Source organism: Danio rerio, chromosome 20, assembly GCF_049306965.1.
Source record: "Danio rerio strain Tuebingen ecotype United States chromosome 20, GRCz12tu, whole genome shotgun sequence".
Taxonomy (NCBI): Eukaryota; Metazoa; Chordata; class Actinopteri; order Cypriniformes; family Danionidae; genus Danio; species Danio rerio.
Genome location: NC_133195.1, coordinates 29,109,135 through 29,125,363, shown reverse-complemented (window position 1 = coordinate 29,125,363; position 16,229 = coordinate 29,109,135). Strand labels below are relative to the sequence as shown.

Genomic DNA, 16,229 nt, shown 5'->3' with positions numbered 1-16,229 from the left:
AGCACTGCAGTACAGCAAAGGCTGCTGAAATATAGCATCCCAGCAGGAGCTTTGGTGCAGGACTCTCTCTCTCTCTTTCTCTCTCTCCCTGCCTCCTTTGCCTTGGTGACTTGTGCTGAGTCATACAAACAGAGTGAGACAGTGGTTGGAGGCACAGAAGATGCAGTGCAGATGGAAAGAATATTGTGTGCATTTATGAGAAAGGATGGTTGAGGAATAGCGGTATGATAATAGCTTGTGATACTATCTTTTTAAAGGTATAGTGCACCTCAAAAATGAAAATGTGTTGTAAATTTTCCATTTTGGGTCATCTATCAAATTTAAGACCAAAAATAGAAAGCTTAAATATGTAGTTTCATCAAACTGACCTCTTTCTTTTCTGTTTTGCAGTCGGCCTGTAAAAGCAGTCATGTGACTGGGACACAGAGCTTTTCGGAAAGCAGGAAGTGAGTGGCGGCCATTAAGGACACTAGAGACTGTGCTCTTTCTCAAATCCCAGAGCAAGAGACTAAAGGCCAATCTCCCTTCTCTCTATCATTCATCCCTCTATTCCTCTCTTTCCAAATCCACAATCACTCAGCTGCCATATCATGAGGCCTCGTGCCCCGCTGGATTCATCGAGGGATGTCTTCAACTCTCACTTTTCCTGTTTTGTTTTGTCTTCAGATATCTATAACCTTTATGATGAACATTTTAATTTTTATTATTTTTATCTGTTCTGAAATGAGAGAATATGTACGTGTGGTTCTTGTATGGGTGTGTGGGGTGTCGCAGTAGGAGGGTTGTTATTTTATTTTTTGTATATTGTATTTATCTAAAATATTCTCTCAACCCTCTCCAACACCTTCGACCCTTCTAAAAAACATCAAGTCATGCTGGTGTAAAGCTACACAGTGTTGTTTAGACAAGTAATTTTAACAAACATGGTACAGATACACCTTTTACAGCTGTAGCAAACGAAAAAGCGCATAAATGCAGTGGCTGTAATGTGAAAATGAGGTAAAACTCAGCGAACGCTGAAACAATATCCAGCCATTATCATCTCTGTAGATATCAGTCCGTCCCTTACTGTGAAATTTAGTCTTTTTATTATGTATATTTATCATGTACACATGAGCGGTTTCACCATTGATGAGTGACATTTGAATTAGGTTTTGTTTTTATTGGTACCCTTTGTGAAAACAGATGATGATAAAAACGCCTGCATGAGTAGGGAACATTTAGAAAAGGGCATTTTATTGTCTTTAGCATACATGTGCACTTCACTGTTTGACGGCCTTAGCGAAATGCATGTTTCAACACCTAAAATGCACCAGAGGTTAGAAGAAAACTGCGAGGAGAATTGCATTACCACCATCGACACAGTTGCACATGGTTTTCATTCACAGATAAGTGGGTAATGAGTGTAGAATTTTATTTTATCATTTTAGTTTTTTACATTTCTAATTTCTGTTTCAAAGACTGTTATTTTATTGAAGGTCATAGTAGATGCCTTATTGTCAACCTCTCTGAAAATGCTTTAGCCATACCTGCAGACAGGATGATGGGGACGTGTTTTCAAATATATCGTGTGACAGTTGTTGATTATTTGGATGTGGAAAACTATAAAGATGTTTAGTTTTTTTGGAAATACATATGCCAAAATTCAGTCACTAAATTTTAGAAAGTTTGCAAATGTCAGACTGCATAAGCTTCAATTGAAAGAAAAGAAACAAACAGCTCTGCTACTGTCACGCTTTTGAATGAACAAGTCACATTTTTTCTTAGCTTTTTATAATACAGTCTACTGTGAAGCTCTTTAACATTTGTACAAATTGTATACCTATGTTCCTTAAGTCATATTGTAATATTAACAAAATAACCAATGAAAGCATTAAGGAATGTTATTTACCAGTAGCATGAGCCTCACCTCTTTTTGTATTCTTCAAGCTGTTAATAGTATGGATACAAAATCATGTCTATATTTCATTCAAATAAAGCTAGTGTAAATCAATTCATCTTGTTCTTCCCTGTCTGCTTTACACTTAAAATAATGGTTTTCTGATATACTTTTATTTAGAGCCATTCCATCAAAAATAAAAATGCTCCAAATTTGTAATTTATATATATATATATATATATATATATATATATATATATATATATATATATATATATATATATATATATATTTTTTTTTTTTTTTTTTTTTTTTTTTTTTAGCTCTGCAAAATCCTTACTTTTAAAATTTTGTATATAGCTGTACAGAAAAACTAAGAGTACATATCATGTTCAAACAAAAGGCTGGTAATATTTAGGCTAAGAAAGGTTAAAATTAAAAACGTTGCAGGTTTTGGTGTGGCGACATTCACACAATAAAAACAACACATCAAAAACTCAACGCCATGGCGCCATCTTGTGGTACACAAAAATATTTTTTTTCCAAACCAGTATGATTGTAACTAAGCACAAAATAATTTATAGAGGAATGTGCAATTAAACTGTTGGGAGCCCTCAAAAAGCCAATTTTTTACGTCCTAATGAAAATGCCAGAATCTTCGTTTTTGGATTAACTTGAAGCGTGGAATTATATTTGGCTGACTACAGCTAGAATGGTACTTGTCTTCGTGTTTGGTTAAAAAGCAGTTACACAACAGTAACTCATTATTTTGTAATGTCCTGATAACTTTTTTTTTTTTTTTTTTTTACAGTTTGTCAGCTGGTACAAAAAACAAAGTTTCACTTGTGATTTAAAAAAAAAAAAAAAACAAACAAACAGAAATCTCTGTGAACAGCTGAAAACGTGGTGAAAACAAGAGATCAGAATCAGAATTTACATTTGAAGTTTAGGACAATTTTCATCGGTAGGCTAAAATACATTCCCCTTATTTTTACGTTTTCTGTTTATAGTTGGCTGTATCAACTTAATTTCTTTAAACAGGGCTTCTGCAGGTTTCACCAAGTTAAATTTAAGGCCATTATAAATGACACTTTAGACTCATAAAGGACTGAACGCCGAATTTTTAACATTTTTTTTTTTCATATGGCTCAGATGGAAAAGATCTTTATTTGCCCTTTATTTGCCTATCAAAGAATTATAATAATTTATTAAATTTAATAATACAACATTTATATATATATATATATATATATATATATATATATATATATATATATATATATATATATATATATATATATATTCTAAACTTTTTATTTTCACCAACATAAACTTTCTTTAAAATAGTAATAAGAAAATGAACAATTGTTGAAAAGGCTTAGAATAAAACTAAATCTATGCACAACAATCTGTCTTGGTCGGTGTCCTCAGCAGTCAATACTTGGAGCAATTTTAAACAAATGTCATTTTAGGGAAAATAATGAAACCATGATGGTAAATAGAGGTAAAAATTACCTTTTTAAATAAATTTAAAACTTTTGAGATAGATTTTGGTGATTGTGGGTGTTGGCCAATATTAGATAGCTATAAATGACCAAAAGTAAAATTGAGATCCGTTTAAAAAGAATTAAGACCCAACACAATATTTCAGTCAATTTAAGACTTTAAGACACCCTGTATTTTTTTTTTAAATCTCTAAGAAATCACAAGGCACATTTCAAAAACATAAGGATTTATTATCATTATTCACAATGAAAACGCAAATGAGGAATTTTTCTTTTTCCAGAGATGACAGTTCATGTTCCTGAGGAGCGAGAGATCACAGCCTTGGCTTTGGGGTTTGTGCGTTTGAGGAAGAACCTTCACCCTCAAACCTTCCCTACAACTGCTGAAAGAGTAACAGCTTGCATATGTACAAATAATGAAGACACAACAATACTACACAAAAAAGGCATGAGACTGCATGTATATGTTTACACCAATTGAACATAAAACCTCGTCCAAATTAACATCACAATTACAAACGAAAAACCCTACATGTAACAAAATGAAGCCAACGGTTATTCCTGTGGTCTAACGAGCTATTCAGTAGTAACAGAAATCACTGTGCTCTTATAAAGAGAAAGATGAAGAAATCTGAGCGTAAATGGACCTGGATTAAAATAAAAGAAGTTTCCTGATGTAGCACAAGCAGAACTGTGGAGTAGTCAGGGATGTTTCAGTGCTTTAACTCGCTGACAGTCTCGTTACAACAGAAATACAACCAAATGTAGACTACACTAAAATGGATAATATTCTACAGTAAATGCGTCAAACAATATACAACCTTTGAGATTATAAAATTCTTTGTGAATAAAGCACTGTACACAAACTTAGAAAAGTTTCATAAAACTCAAATATAAGCCATTTAAGAGCATATTCAAGCAAATCATCTCGTTGCGAAATGAAATCAGTGACAGGAATCTCTCCCTTCAATCAACGTTACGTACAGGTGTAGGATTGGCCACAGTGTTTGCTAAATTCACACACACACAGTAATAATAAGTTGATTAAACACACACAGCACGACTGTAAACATGCTTAACCACAGTGAGAGAAACGCAAACAGATCGACGATCCGCTGACCAATTCTACAGCATGGATGTTTATCTTTAGGCGGGGTTTATTGGCACAAAAAAGTACTGTAAAAAAAAACGAAAAGTGGATGATTAGGCAAATATATCCTACTTCACATTGACGCTAACATAAACGCAAGGCCAGATTGATCATCCCTGTTGAGCATCATGAACGTTATCTAAAATTACACCTTGCTCTTGTGAGCCCAGAGCATGTAATGAGAAATTAGCAACAGCGTCAGAAAGAAAAACTACTCGGAGGCACTGGAAGATAAAGTAGACTTTGATCCTCGACCCTTTGATGCAAATTTCAGGTTGGTCTTGTATTGCATGTCTAAAGCCAGTTGAGGTAGAGAATGCTCATCTTTTACTCAAAACCCACACCTAGCTGCTCACAAAATAGCATCAATTTCCACAAAAGAAGTGTTGGTGTAAGGTTTTGCTTTTATTATAAATACTCTTTAGAGCAAATCTAACGAGAAGTCTGATCTTCACTGAGATGATTGCAGGATTCCAGCAGTTCACAACATCCTCTTCCTGTAGACGGTTAGACAGAGGAAGACCTTTAACCACAACCAAAACGCTAAATGACCCAAGTAACCAATAAAACCCTTCAAAGAAACAGAATGAAGCAGGAGTTTGACTTGTTGAACTAAATGTACTAGAAATCGGTTATAAATATACCAACCAAATCTGAATGTTATAAAAGCATAAAGCAGAATGCAGATTTCAGTAGAAGAAAACAACAACAACAATATAACAGAAACTTCCATCTGTAGCTTAACATCTTTTCATAATTTACCCATAATTCATATGCAACGCATTTAAAAAAAAGCAACACTTCGCAGTGACGTTTGTGTGAAGCTATTCCACAAACACCTCCTCAGTTTTGATGGGTGTCATCAGCGGCCCACCATTGGATGAATCAGAGCCTTCATCTTTGGCCAGGCTGTCACTGTTCATCCCACTGACGCCCATTTCTCCAGCCGCTCCACCAGAGAGCGCCCCCTGGTTGAAGCACAGGTGCTTGATCACCTCATTAGGGCTGGAGAAGGTCATTTCACACACATTGCATTTGTACGGTCTCCCCGACGAGCCGAGGAACATCGCTTCCATCTGGCTGGAGTCATCCGCCGCGCACAGCTCCATGCTCTGCCGGTCCACCATGGTGTAGGCTGGCTCTGAGCCCAGATTCATGCAGACGTGCCGCGCCGCCTGATTGGCTCGGCAGAAGCTCTTGCCACAGGCGCTGCAGCGGTACGGCTTGCCCGTATGAATGTACATGTGCTCCCTCCAGTGGCTCTTCTGGATGAACTTGCGGCCACAAGTCGAGCACTCATATTTCCTCCGCTTCACTTCCCGCTCCATGTCGGCCGCACCCTCTAGGTTGTCAATATCAGCGATATCAGATGGAGGCGGTGTGTCTGCTTGAGGCTGTGCAGTGCACAGACTGACCGCAGTTGTTGTCGGGACAGGTATGGCAGTTTCAGGATGCGGTGAGTCTTTTGAGTATGAATGCTGTTCACTGTCACTTGGGACATCCACGATTATTGGAGTGGCAGCAGCAGCTTCACTGCCTCGGAGAACTTCCTCCACCTCGGGCGTAGCGGCACCACCGCTTAGCATAGGGGAAGTGGCGCCGACAGACTCCAACACCAGGGGAAGCATAGCCTGAGTGTGCAGGAGCAGATGCTCTCGTAAGGCTCCGCGCTGAGTGAAGCGGCCTCCACAAACATGACACGTGTAATGCTTTCTCAGAGAGGAAGTTCTTCTCATGATGCTGGGCTTCACGTGTAGAATTGTGTTAGCGCTCAGAGAACAAGACGGCGCTTCAGTTGCAGATGTTTCCGGCTCGGCACTTTCCCTCAGAAACTGGCTGATACTCGCAGACGCTTCTACCTCTGGTTCTGATGGAGCGTGCCTGTGTTTGGTTCCAGACCGTGTCAGTGAGGTAGCTTTGCTTGCCGCAGAGGACTTCCCATCCAGCAAACCGGTTCCTTCTAAGTCGAATGGTGAGGATAGAGGTGTTCTCGCTGAGAGCCGGTTTGTGAGTGTGGCCTGTTGGTCTGATATCTGAATGCCATAAAGAGAGGATGACAGAGGGAGATTGACCTCAGGGTGTGCTTGAGGCGCATGGCTAGCCAGTGTTGCCTCCTGGATGAGAGGGTACGCGTGAAGGAACTTGACCCCCTGCTCCAGGCGGGCTGGGTCAATGAGCTGTGTCGCCAATTTGCCGGTGTACATCAGGTTGAGGAGGTAGCTGAAGATGTCCGGCTGAATGTCAGCAGGCTTTAAGCGAACACAGTCACTGGTTGAGAAGACAAAAGCAACAAAGATTCAGTTTGGTACACACATACACAAAAACTAATTGTTGTTCTGTGGAAAAGCTTTAATACATCTGTTTAGCTAATTAGTTAATTGCTAATTTTAAAAAAAATTATATTTCTAAATGATGCATTTATTGTGCCTCATTTATAAAAAAATAAAGAGAAATTATTGTTCTTAAATATTGATTAGAGAGCATAGTTAATTGGAATCTAAAATCAATATTTGTGCAGTGAATAATTAATATTTTATATGTAAATTGCCTTTGCGATCATTACCAACAGTAAAGTTAATCTTTAAAGACACTTATAATTTAATATCACTGATAAATGTGATCTCTAAAGATGTAATCATAGATGTTGAGCCAATCGAGATGAAAATAATGCAGTGTATGATGGTCAAAAATTGTTGTTTTTCCTAGCTTCAGTTTTTGATTCCATCCATCAAGACGATATCAAACATGTTTGACAGTCAGATTTAGACTTGTAGTGTGAGATTCTCAGGTGTTTAGTGAAAATACCTGGCTGTATCCGAATTTGTACTGGTGTCTAAAATAGTGCTGGGTCGATAAACAATATTATATCAAATCGCTATAAAATGTATGTCAATAACAATAATAAGCTCTGGACTTTTTTTTACTATATAATGATCTAAAAGCCAATCCCACAGCAGAAATGTGCAACAATGGGAATCTACAAGTGTGTTGATATTAGAAATGTACCAAATTTTTGGCCAACGAAAATTTATTGGCCGAAAATGTTATGCCATTTAATGGACCCTCTGATTTTTTTTGTGGCTTCAGTCATTGTTGGGTTACTCTTTTAAACAAATTTACAAACAAATATTACTTAATGAATTTATTGTTAAATCAATGTTTGAATACATGACAGAAATCAAAAAACAGACCAAATCTGAATTTATCAACCAGCAACAAACAAACCAAATGGCTCCTCTTCAGTGCTCAAATTAACTTGTTTTCACTTACTTATTTAAGTGGACTAATGTAGGGAATACTGAATGAGGATATATGGGGAGATTTCAGATACAGCTCTATTCAGCAAGTGTGTGACACCTATTGTTTTACTGTTTAGATCTTAAGCCTTCTTTCCCAAATCTCAAAATGAATTTCCATTTGTCATGCTGCAATGTAGTGGTGTGTGAATTTATTTGTTTATTTTTAGCTGTTTATTAATGTTAACAAATATTGTTCACTTTGACAATTATAGCCATTTGCAGACGATACATGAATAATTAATAGACTAGCATCTTAACACATACCTAGTGTAGATACAGTGAACTCTGAAAAGCACATTTAAATCTTTTACCTGTCCTGGTGTATGAATAGCATTCTGAAGTAGTTGGAGAATGCTGCCAGAACGGCCTTGTGTGCTTTAAAAAAGACATCGCCGATTGCGACCGTGCAGTCACACAGGAAGCCGAACTCCCTCTGCGCGTTGAGCTGCTGCAGAAGGATAAGACCATGATTGGCCAGCTCCATACTTCCACCTACACAGAAGGGGCCAGAGATGACAGTCAACTTCCTGTCTACTACAGACCACAATGCACCCAAAAAAGACTGTGTGAAAGAAGGCTGTTCAGTTGTCTGGTGACATAGACTTCATCTGCAGTGGACAGCTATAAATGTAAAATAAAACACTGTATTGTCAAACAGAAAAAAACAAAAAACTCTAAGGTACACTTGATATGTATAACTATTACGAGTAGTACTATTGTTCATTTTAGAACAAACTTCTAACCACAGGGATTAAGATTTGGCTCACAACTCTTTCTTCATGTTTTGTGCTACTAATATAAATTAACTTGACATGATTAACTTGAAATATGTAGATTAGTGGAAATGTCTGTTTTAAGAGATGGTATTTAATTACAGTACTTTTTAGGACTGGGTGATTTGGCCTAAAATCAAAATCTTGATTAATTGAACATTTTAAATCAATTACGATTAATGAACGATTATTATTATTTTTGCCCCCATAATTTACTGACAAGTTTTGAGCAGCAAATATAAGCACATATTACAAGTGAAAGATTTTTGAATAAAGGGTGCATTACACACCACCTACTATCTATAATTTTTCATTGAACATCAACGCTGAACAACTGACATTAAAACATACGTTGCCCAAAACGAACTGTCAATTTTGTTTTTTAAATAACTTCAGGGCTGGCATCAGCCACGGCGAGGGGTATGCGACTGCGCGAAGGCTGTGCTGGACCATATGTGTCTGCTCGACGCAGAAGTATAAACAGAGTAGAGAAATTAATTGGAAAAAAATGACCTGGAAAAAATGTATCAAAATTAGCATTCAGAACCTATAATGGATTACTATTCGATTAATCGCCCAGCCCTAGTGCTTTTATTTTGTTTATACTGAGATTTTATTGATTTTTTTTTAAAAACATATAACCAGTGGGAAAAAAAAAATAAAAAATAGTCATACATATATACATATATGTGTATGTCCATACACAAATACATAATTTCCACACATGTATATCTATATACATACTGTACATATATGAAAATATTAAAGTAATCTCATCAAGAAAATAAATAAATAAATAAGTATAAAATAAAACATAATAAAAGGCTGCCAAACATATTTGATACAACAATGATGCATAACCTCCAGAATCATGTAAATGTTCAATTATAGATATTTATATTGTCGTTGAGAAGAAAGCCTGCCATTTACTCAATTTCTTTTGAAAGATCTTTAATGGGGTATATGCCGAAGCATGCTAATAGGACTTTTAATTTGCCATTAACCTGGGTTAAGTGCTTCTGGCAAATTGAATGCCAAAGCAAAATCCGGTGCGTTTAAGGTCTGTTTTCTTTAAAAATCAGCGATCTCTAGCTGAGTGATATCCGATTTAATTAAAGTGGGTCTTGTACAAGAAGCACAGCATTAAATTACATTTCCCCCGCCATATCTTTATTATATGAGCATTTATTTTACCCCAGTATATTCAATGGAGCTTCTGCGTTAGCCTGCCGATTCTGACGGGCTGGTGCGAGTAAACGGCTTTTTGTCTCATTTTACGCTTGAGCAACTAAATAAATGCAAAGTTTATTTAACTGAATGTATTTTAATGACATTACAACATCGATGCTGTATAAGGAACTGTATAAAATGAGAAAAAGTTCACAATAACAGGTCACCGGAAGTGTATCAGCATGGGAACAGCACTAGCTCGGCATATACCCTATTGTAATCAAACTGCATGTGTCATTTTCCCATTCCCTCAACTGCTGCTATAATTTTGAACCATTCATCTGTAGTTGGTGGTCTTCTTTATACCATTTACGGGTTATAGCTTTTTTACTTGTTGCCAAAAGTATCTTAATTAGATATCTATCCTCCTTTTCAAGCTTATGAGGAATATCTCCTAGATAAAGTACTTTGAATAAACTAGGAATATGAAGATCAAAAATAGCATTGATGGCGGAGTGCAGTTTCCCAAAAACTGAGCACTGCCAGAGTACATGAGCACTATACTTTTACTACAGAAATATTTAGAAAAGCCTAAAAAATCTAATTAAAACACTACTACATACTGGCAAATCTGATTCTCAGTCACATTTAAGATTAAGCATTTCCAGTTGAGCAAGATCCAGGTAAGCATTCTCTAGACATTTACAAACAAAAAGACTCCAGATGGAGTGCAAAGTTTTTAAATTCACCCATGATTTAAATGTTTGCATTTTCTTCTAAGATATATTTGTCATTTTAGGACCTCTGAATGCAACAAACAATTTAATAAAACAAAATAATACAAAAAATAATTCTGTTAAAAAAATAAATAAGAATAATTGTGAATAGTCATGCTGTACACCAGCAATTACATTGAAGACTACAAGTAACCCTGACAACGCAGGCCCCAACAGAGTGTTCAGATACAGCCAAGGGCCAAACATATGAGGCAACCTTTGAACAATGAGCCCTGATCCCTGAGGTTATTAACCCTCATCTAGCAGAAACCAGCTCTGCAGCCTGTGTGCCTTGAATGTCCATTACCCTAAAGGTCAATCACAGGCTTTGTGCGTCACATGACTGGTTCTTCAGTCAGCATTCCTGAGGCTACTTCCACTCAACCCATCTCGAATGGAGAAAGGACACGCCTGACAGTGGTCTTTAAAAGCATGGGCTGTAATGTCACACAGCTGTGTGGAAGGACTGCTTTTCTCAACAATAGTTTTAGTTCACATTGAGTTTGTTCTCCTTTCACCGTCCAATCACACTAGTGACTTTGGAGCATATGGAACCTTGTTGGTTTTGAATGATTGACACATTCAGTTTTTTTTTTTTTTTCACTCCGTTATTTACACTAGTGCTAATAAACGATTAATCGCAACTAAATCACACACAACATTAAAGTTTGCATTCACTTAATCATTTTACTATTTTTTATTTTAATAACGAATATTTATACAATTTTACACAATTAAAACATTTTTTTTTATAATTCTTTAATTTTATTTTTAATAAAAACTAATTTACGACAACTTTATTTTTGTTTGTATATATGCTTAAGATCTGTAGAATAATATTTATATTATAGAATAATAAATATATAATAGAAAATCAGAATCAGCAAAAATTGGTATCAGCCAAAACAAATTGAAAATTGGCTATAAAAATTGCAGTTAAGTAGTAAAATAATAATTATTACAAAGCATTTTCGGCCGAGTGTATGCAGATTTTTTGGTTTCTGCCCAGAATTTCCATTTTGGTGCATCCTCAATATATATGATGATAAAATTATACATACATATTAATATATATATATCTATATATATATATCTTTTCAAAAGTATATAGACTAGCATTTGTGTGCATTTACAAATAATACATAAATATACACAGTACATGCACATATATAATGCAAATACAAAAGATTATTTTGTGCACAATTAGTCGTGGTTAATCATTAAACAATACTAATTTACACATACATATAATGGACAATCTCAGATTCCATTCAATGCATTTAATTCATTGTTTGTGTTGTAGGTGAAATACTGCATTTTTGTACCAGAATTATGCAAACTTTTTTTTCACAGACAGCATGTTCATCAACAGTCATTTTATAAAAAAAAAATAGAAAATACAATTTTAGCAATCGCAATTTTGATTCGACCCTACGCACAATCTTAATTCTGCTTTTCTACAATTCAGCCAAGTATATTTTTTCATCATTTAAATGATCATATCACATTTTAAAGTTATGATTACGACAAGCATTTAATATGTTTTTTCTTTCATATCAAACACAAAGTGTTGTGAATGAAAATCAAATGTTTACTGGGTCAGTATAACTACTCTAGCCTATATAATGTAAATAATGTTGAATATAATGTAAGAGGGAATCTGATAATGACAAACGTCTCATTTTACCAGTGAAAAAAAATGTATTTATTGTTTATTGATGTTGTCAATGAAAAATGACAAGCATATGTCTCAAACATAATAATTCAACTTCAGAATTATGAATAGTTGTATTCTGATGTCATTACATTACTGTGAATTAACAACCAGGACATTTTCAAAGTCTATTCATTTAAATTCCACTATTCCAATTCTATACAACATTTAGCATTTTAACAGTATCAGTAGACCTACACATAGGTCTAATATAATTATTGTTGTTTTACCATATATTTGAGAAATAACAAAAATAATAGCCTACAATTATTTTACATCCACAGAATCGTGAGAAAATCGTAACTTGATTTTAAGCAAAAAAAAAATAATACAAATTCTCATTTTAGCCAGAATCGTGCAGCCCTAGACAGGCCTGTTATGAGCATTGTGGTTATTAATCAGTTGCTTGTGTTGACAAATCAATTTCCATAAATTTAACCTAATTTGGAAACAATCACATTCATAAGCAAAATTTTTGTAGGAATCCCTTTATCCTGTACAGAAAACTGCACCAACCAAAGAGTCACTGTGATCAAAGCATACTAAAAGAGATCTTTTGCAGTGCACAATCCCATGAAGCACCACACATAACCAACAAATAGATAATTATTGCTCTGCTTTTAATTCAATGGTGACATTTACAGTGCTTTACATGAGATCTTTCCTTCTTTAAAGTTACTTACAGCATCTCATATCTTTGTCTTTATGTTTTTCATAAACGTCTATGGCTCAAATCAGAATTAAAAAAATATTGTACTTGTAGCTGCTCGAATTTGAGACTCATGGTTTAGAAAACGTTAAGAGAAATCTCACTATGAAAATAATGAATGGGAAAACATTTTTGCACCTCAGGGAATAAAGCTGATGAGGCGAAGTTTTTATATTTGCACAATCTGACTTTCTCCTTAATCATTCCACAAAAGTACTATTTGGAAATTCTAAATAGTGAAATCATATGAACAGTTGGCATGGGACCATTACCGTTTTCAAGGTTTTATAACAGCAAAAAACACTTTATATTTATATTATTTTATACCGTTTCTAAGTTATATGTAAGTTTTTTTTTTTTTTTTTTTACAAATATTTTATTTAGTTTTTTAGGGCAACAGTCTCTCCAGCAGAAATAGACCCTTCATCAAAAGCTACTGGTCAGTACATGATTCAGCAAACAATTGAGAAACAAATTAATTAAAAACCAACATCCTTTGCTGCTATGTGCATATGTGCTATGCACATAAACAGTGACTTATTTTATATGCAAAGAAAATAAGGATATCCAAAGACGCCTTTTCAAGTTGTAAAGAGTTCTGTTTTGTGAACTATTTAAGATAGCCGGTCAATACTTTATTTAAATTATTTAGCCTATGTTTACTGTAAAATATAATATCCTTGTGTTCAATAGGAAAAAAGTTGATGTTTTTACTTACCCAGACGAGCATATTTGAGAGCAGTAGTCACAATACCGTCATACTGTGAAACCGTGATATTTTTATACAAGGTGTTTATTCCATCAGAGTCTGATACCGGCCCATGCCTAATTAGCAGCTATCGACTATCAAAGTACAACAATGCACGCAGTCAAATAAATAGTGCTCATGCTGTTTTGAAGTCATACTTGCATCTGATTTCAGACCGAATATTTACTTTTTTTTCTTTTTTTTTTATTATGCAAGAAGAACATTAAAAAGATACAATATGAACAAAAAGACAAAGAGGGTTACATAAATAAAATTCCAGCAAATTAAACAAGTTTAAATTATTTACACCAAGAAAGCGTTTTACATGCAATGTAATTGTTAGAGTCTTTTAAACAGTTTACATAAATTTCAAAGTCCTTTCTAAAAAATAAAAAATAAGGGAGTTTTTTTTGAAAATGTACATTAATGGATATAAAATTTAGCTAAAAAAAGCAATAAATTAATAATATATTTAAAATGAGAAGGATCAACACTCAGAGAGTAACCAAAGAATACAATTTTTGGGGAAATACAGAAGTTTGGAAATAAGAATTTTTTAATGAAATTGGAAAAGTCAACCCAAAACACTTTACAGTAAGTACAATCCAAAAATAAATGGTTTAGTGTTTCATCGTTTTGAGTACAAAATGAGCATTTAGGGAAAATATTGTTACTGAATTTAGCTAGTTTGGTATTTATTGGGTAGCAATTATGAATGATTTTGATCGAGACTTCAACAGCTTTATTAGATACAAATATTTTTTTCTGAAGAAGCCAAAACTGTTCCCAATCTATGCCATCAAATATATTATTCCAAAAACCTATGCAAGCAGGTAAAGAGATCCGAGAACTATTAATAACTAAGCAAATATCTTTGTTAGACATAGAACTGAGAAGAGTTTGGTCAACAAAAAGATTTGTGTTGTCAAAAATAAAAGAATCTAAAGAACCTTTAGGGCCAAATATGACGTGAATATTCAAATTACCATGGTAAACAACATAGTAGCCTGTCACAAGTTGTCAGAAAAGGAATGTGCAAATATAAAACAAACTTTACCTCAATAAAAAGTTGTAATGCTTTAAACAAACCAAATTAGTGGCATCAAATACTGAAACTAAACCAGATACTTAAGTGTTTTATGAAAGCTACTGAACCACATACCATTCATAATCAAACTATTTTTGCCCTAGAAAGTGAATAGTCAGAGAAGGAAGTTATGAATTCAGTATATGAATTTAAATAAAAAGCATTGTGTCTCACTAGTATGACTATTATTTATTAGCAAAGTGTATATGCTTAATTGGGTGGTCAAGGACTAAAGAGTCATTTTGTCATGATGCTTTTCACTCTTTGGTGGGGGTTCCTCAGCAGAATAATGGTAACAAGCCTTATCCAGGAATTTTGCTGTTGAACTTTTTTTTTTTTTTTTTTTGCTGTGACTAAGTTATCTATGTCTACCTCTCGATGTTATTCTTAAAAAGCAATACTACATAACAAATATATAATTCTATACTATAAATGGATGAATTTATAATGAGTGCACTGATGAGCTCTGCTGCTTTGTATCATGTGATGTCAACATGGCAGTACCCATGAGGAAGTAGCATCTTTCAAATAGATCATTGTAGATAAATGATATTCCAGGTAAGTGAACATAATTTCAGCTATTTCACGGAAGTATGTTCACTTTTTATCCGTGTTAAGTTTTTTTTCCATAAACAAATCTCACTGGGTGGACATTTAATTGCATACGAGCCACTCAGCATCCATAGAGTGTGTAAAAAGTGCAAACAGTGAGCTTTTTGTATATCAAAGGACATTTATTACCCGTTTACAGGTGTTGTGTCGAGGCTTTTCAATCCCTCATACACAGATTATCACACGTCTAACTTCAGCTCGCTCTCATTGTGGGTTTGTAAACTCGCTCCGCCCACCACGGAGACACGTGGAACGGACAGATCTCCCGCAGAGACCGACCACTTCCGCAATCTGTTTTTCTTCGCAAATAGAAAATAAACCGTCAAAAACTGAAACGCGATGACTGATAAGATCACGCGCAGACGCTCGCTGCTCGACCAGCACCCGATCCAGCGACCGTACCGCGAATAAAGCCGAAAATTCACAACAACAACAAGGCAGAACGGAGCAGAGCGAGCATCAGAGGCGAGAAGCGAAAATAAACGGTGCTTCGTGAAACGGACACACACGCACTGGGGGAAGGGGTGGTCACCGAAGAAATAAACGAAACTAAATAAATCAACAAACAACGCACAAATTAAAGGTTGATAAGTGTAAACACACGTACCTTTCCTCCGCTCGGGCGTGTGGAGTTCGGCGAGTTGCTGTCTGTTACCGGAGGACTTGTCCGTTGGGCTCGCAGCTGCTCTGTTCCTCTCAAACGCAGCATTGGCGGCGATGGTCGTCGGTGTTTTCCGGTCGGGTTACGTTACAATCACATGACTGTCTAAAAGGGCTTAAAAACAGCGGTTGTAAAACCCACTTCCC

At 35.3% G+C, this 16,229-nt stretch overlaps 2 protein-coding genes across 3 annotated transcripts in view; one reads left to right on the top strand and one right to left on the bottom strand.

Moving 5' to 3' along the window:
- Nucleotides 1-1,993, top strand: part of akap12b (A kinase (PRKA) anchor protein 12b) — a 59,237-nt gene extending 57,244 nt beyond the window's left edge. For both annotated transcript variants that reach the window (NM_001281788.1, NM_001098184.2), the window contains one exon: nt 391-1,993. The gene's annotated coding sequence lies outside the window, so the exon portion shown is untranslated. The remainder of the gene's footprint in view (nt 1-390) is intronic.
- A 1,601-nt stretch (nt 1,994-3,594) lies between these two features.
- Nucleotides 3,595-16,128, bottom strand: zbtb2b (zinc finger and BTB domain containing 2b). Its single transcript, NM_213415.2, is given in 3 exon segments — nt 3,595-6,802; nt 8,145-8,325; nt 16,030-16,128. Coding segments are annotated over 2 exon segments (1,617 nt in total). The 5' UTR covers nt 8,318-8,325; nt 16,030-16,128; the 3' UTR covers nt 3,595-5,358.
- Between the last annotated feature and the right edge of the window lie 101 nt (nt 16,129-16,229).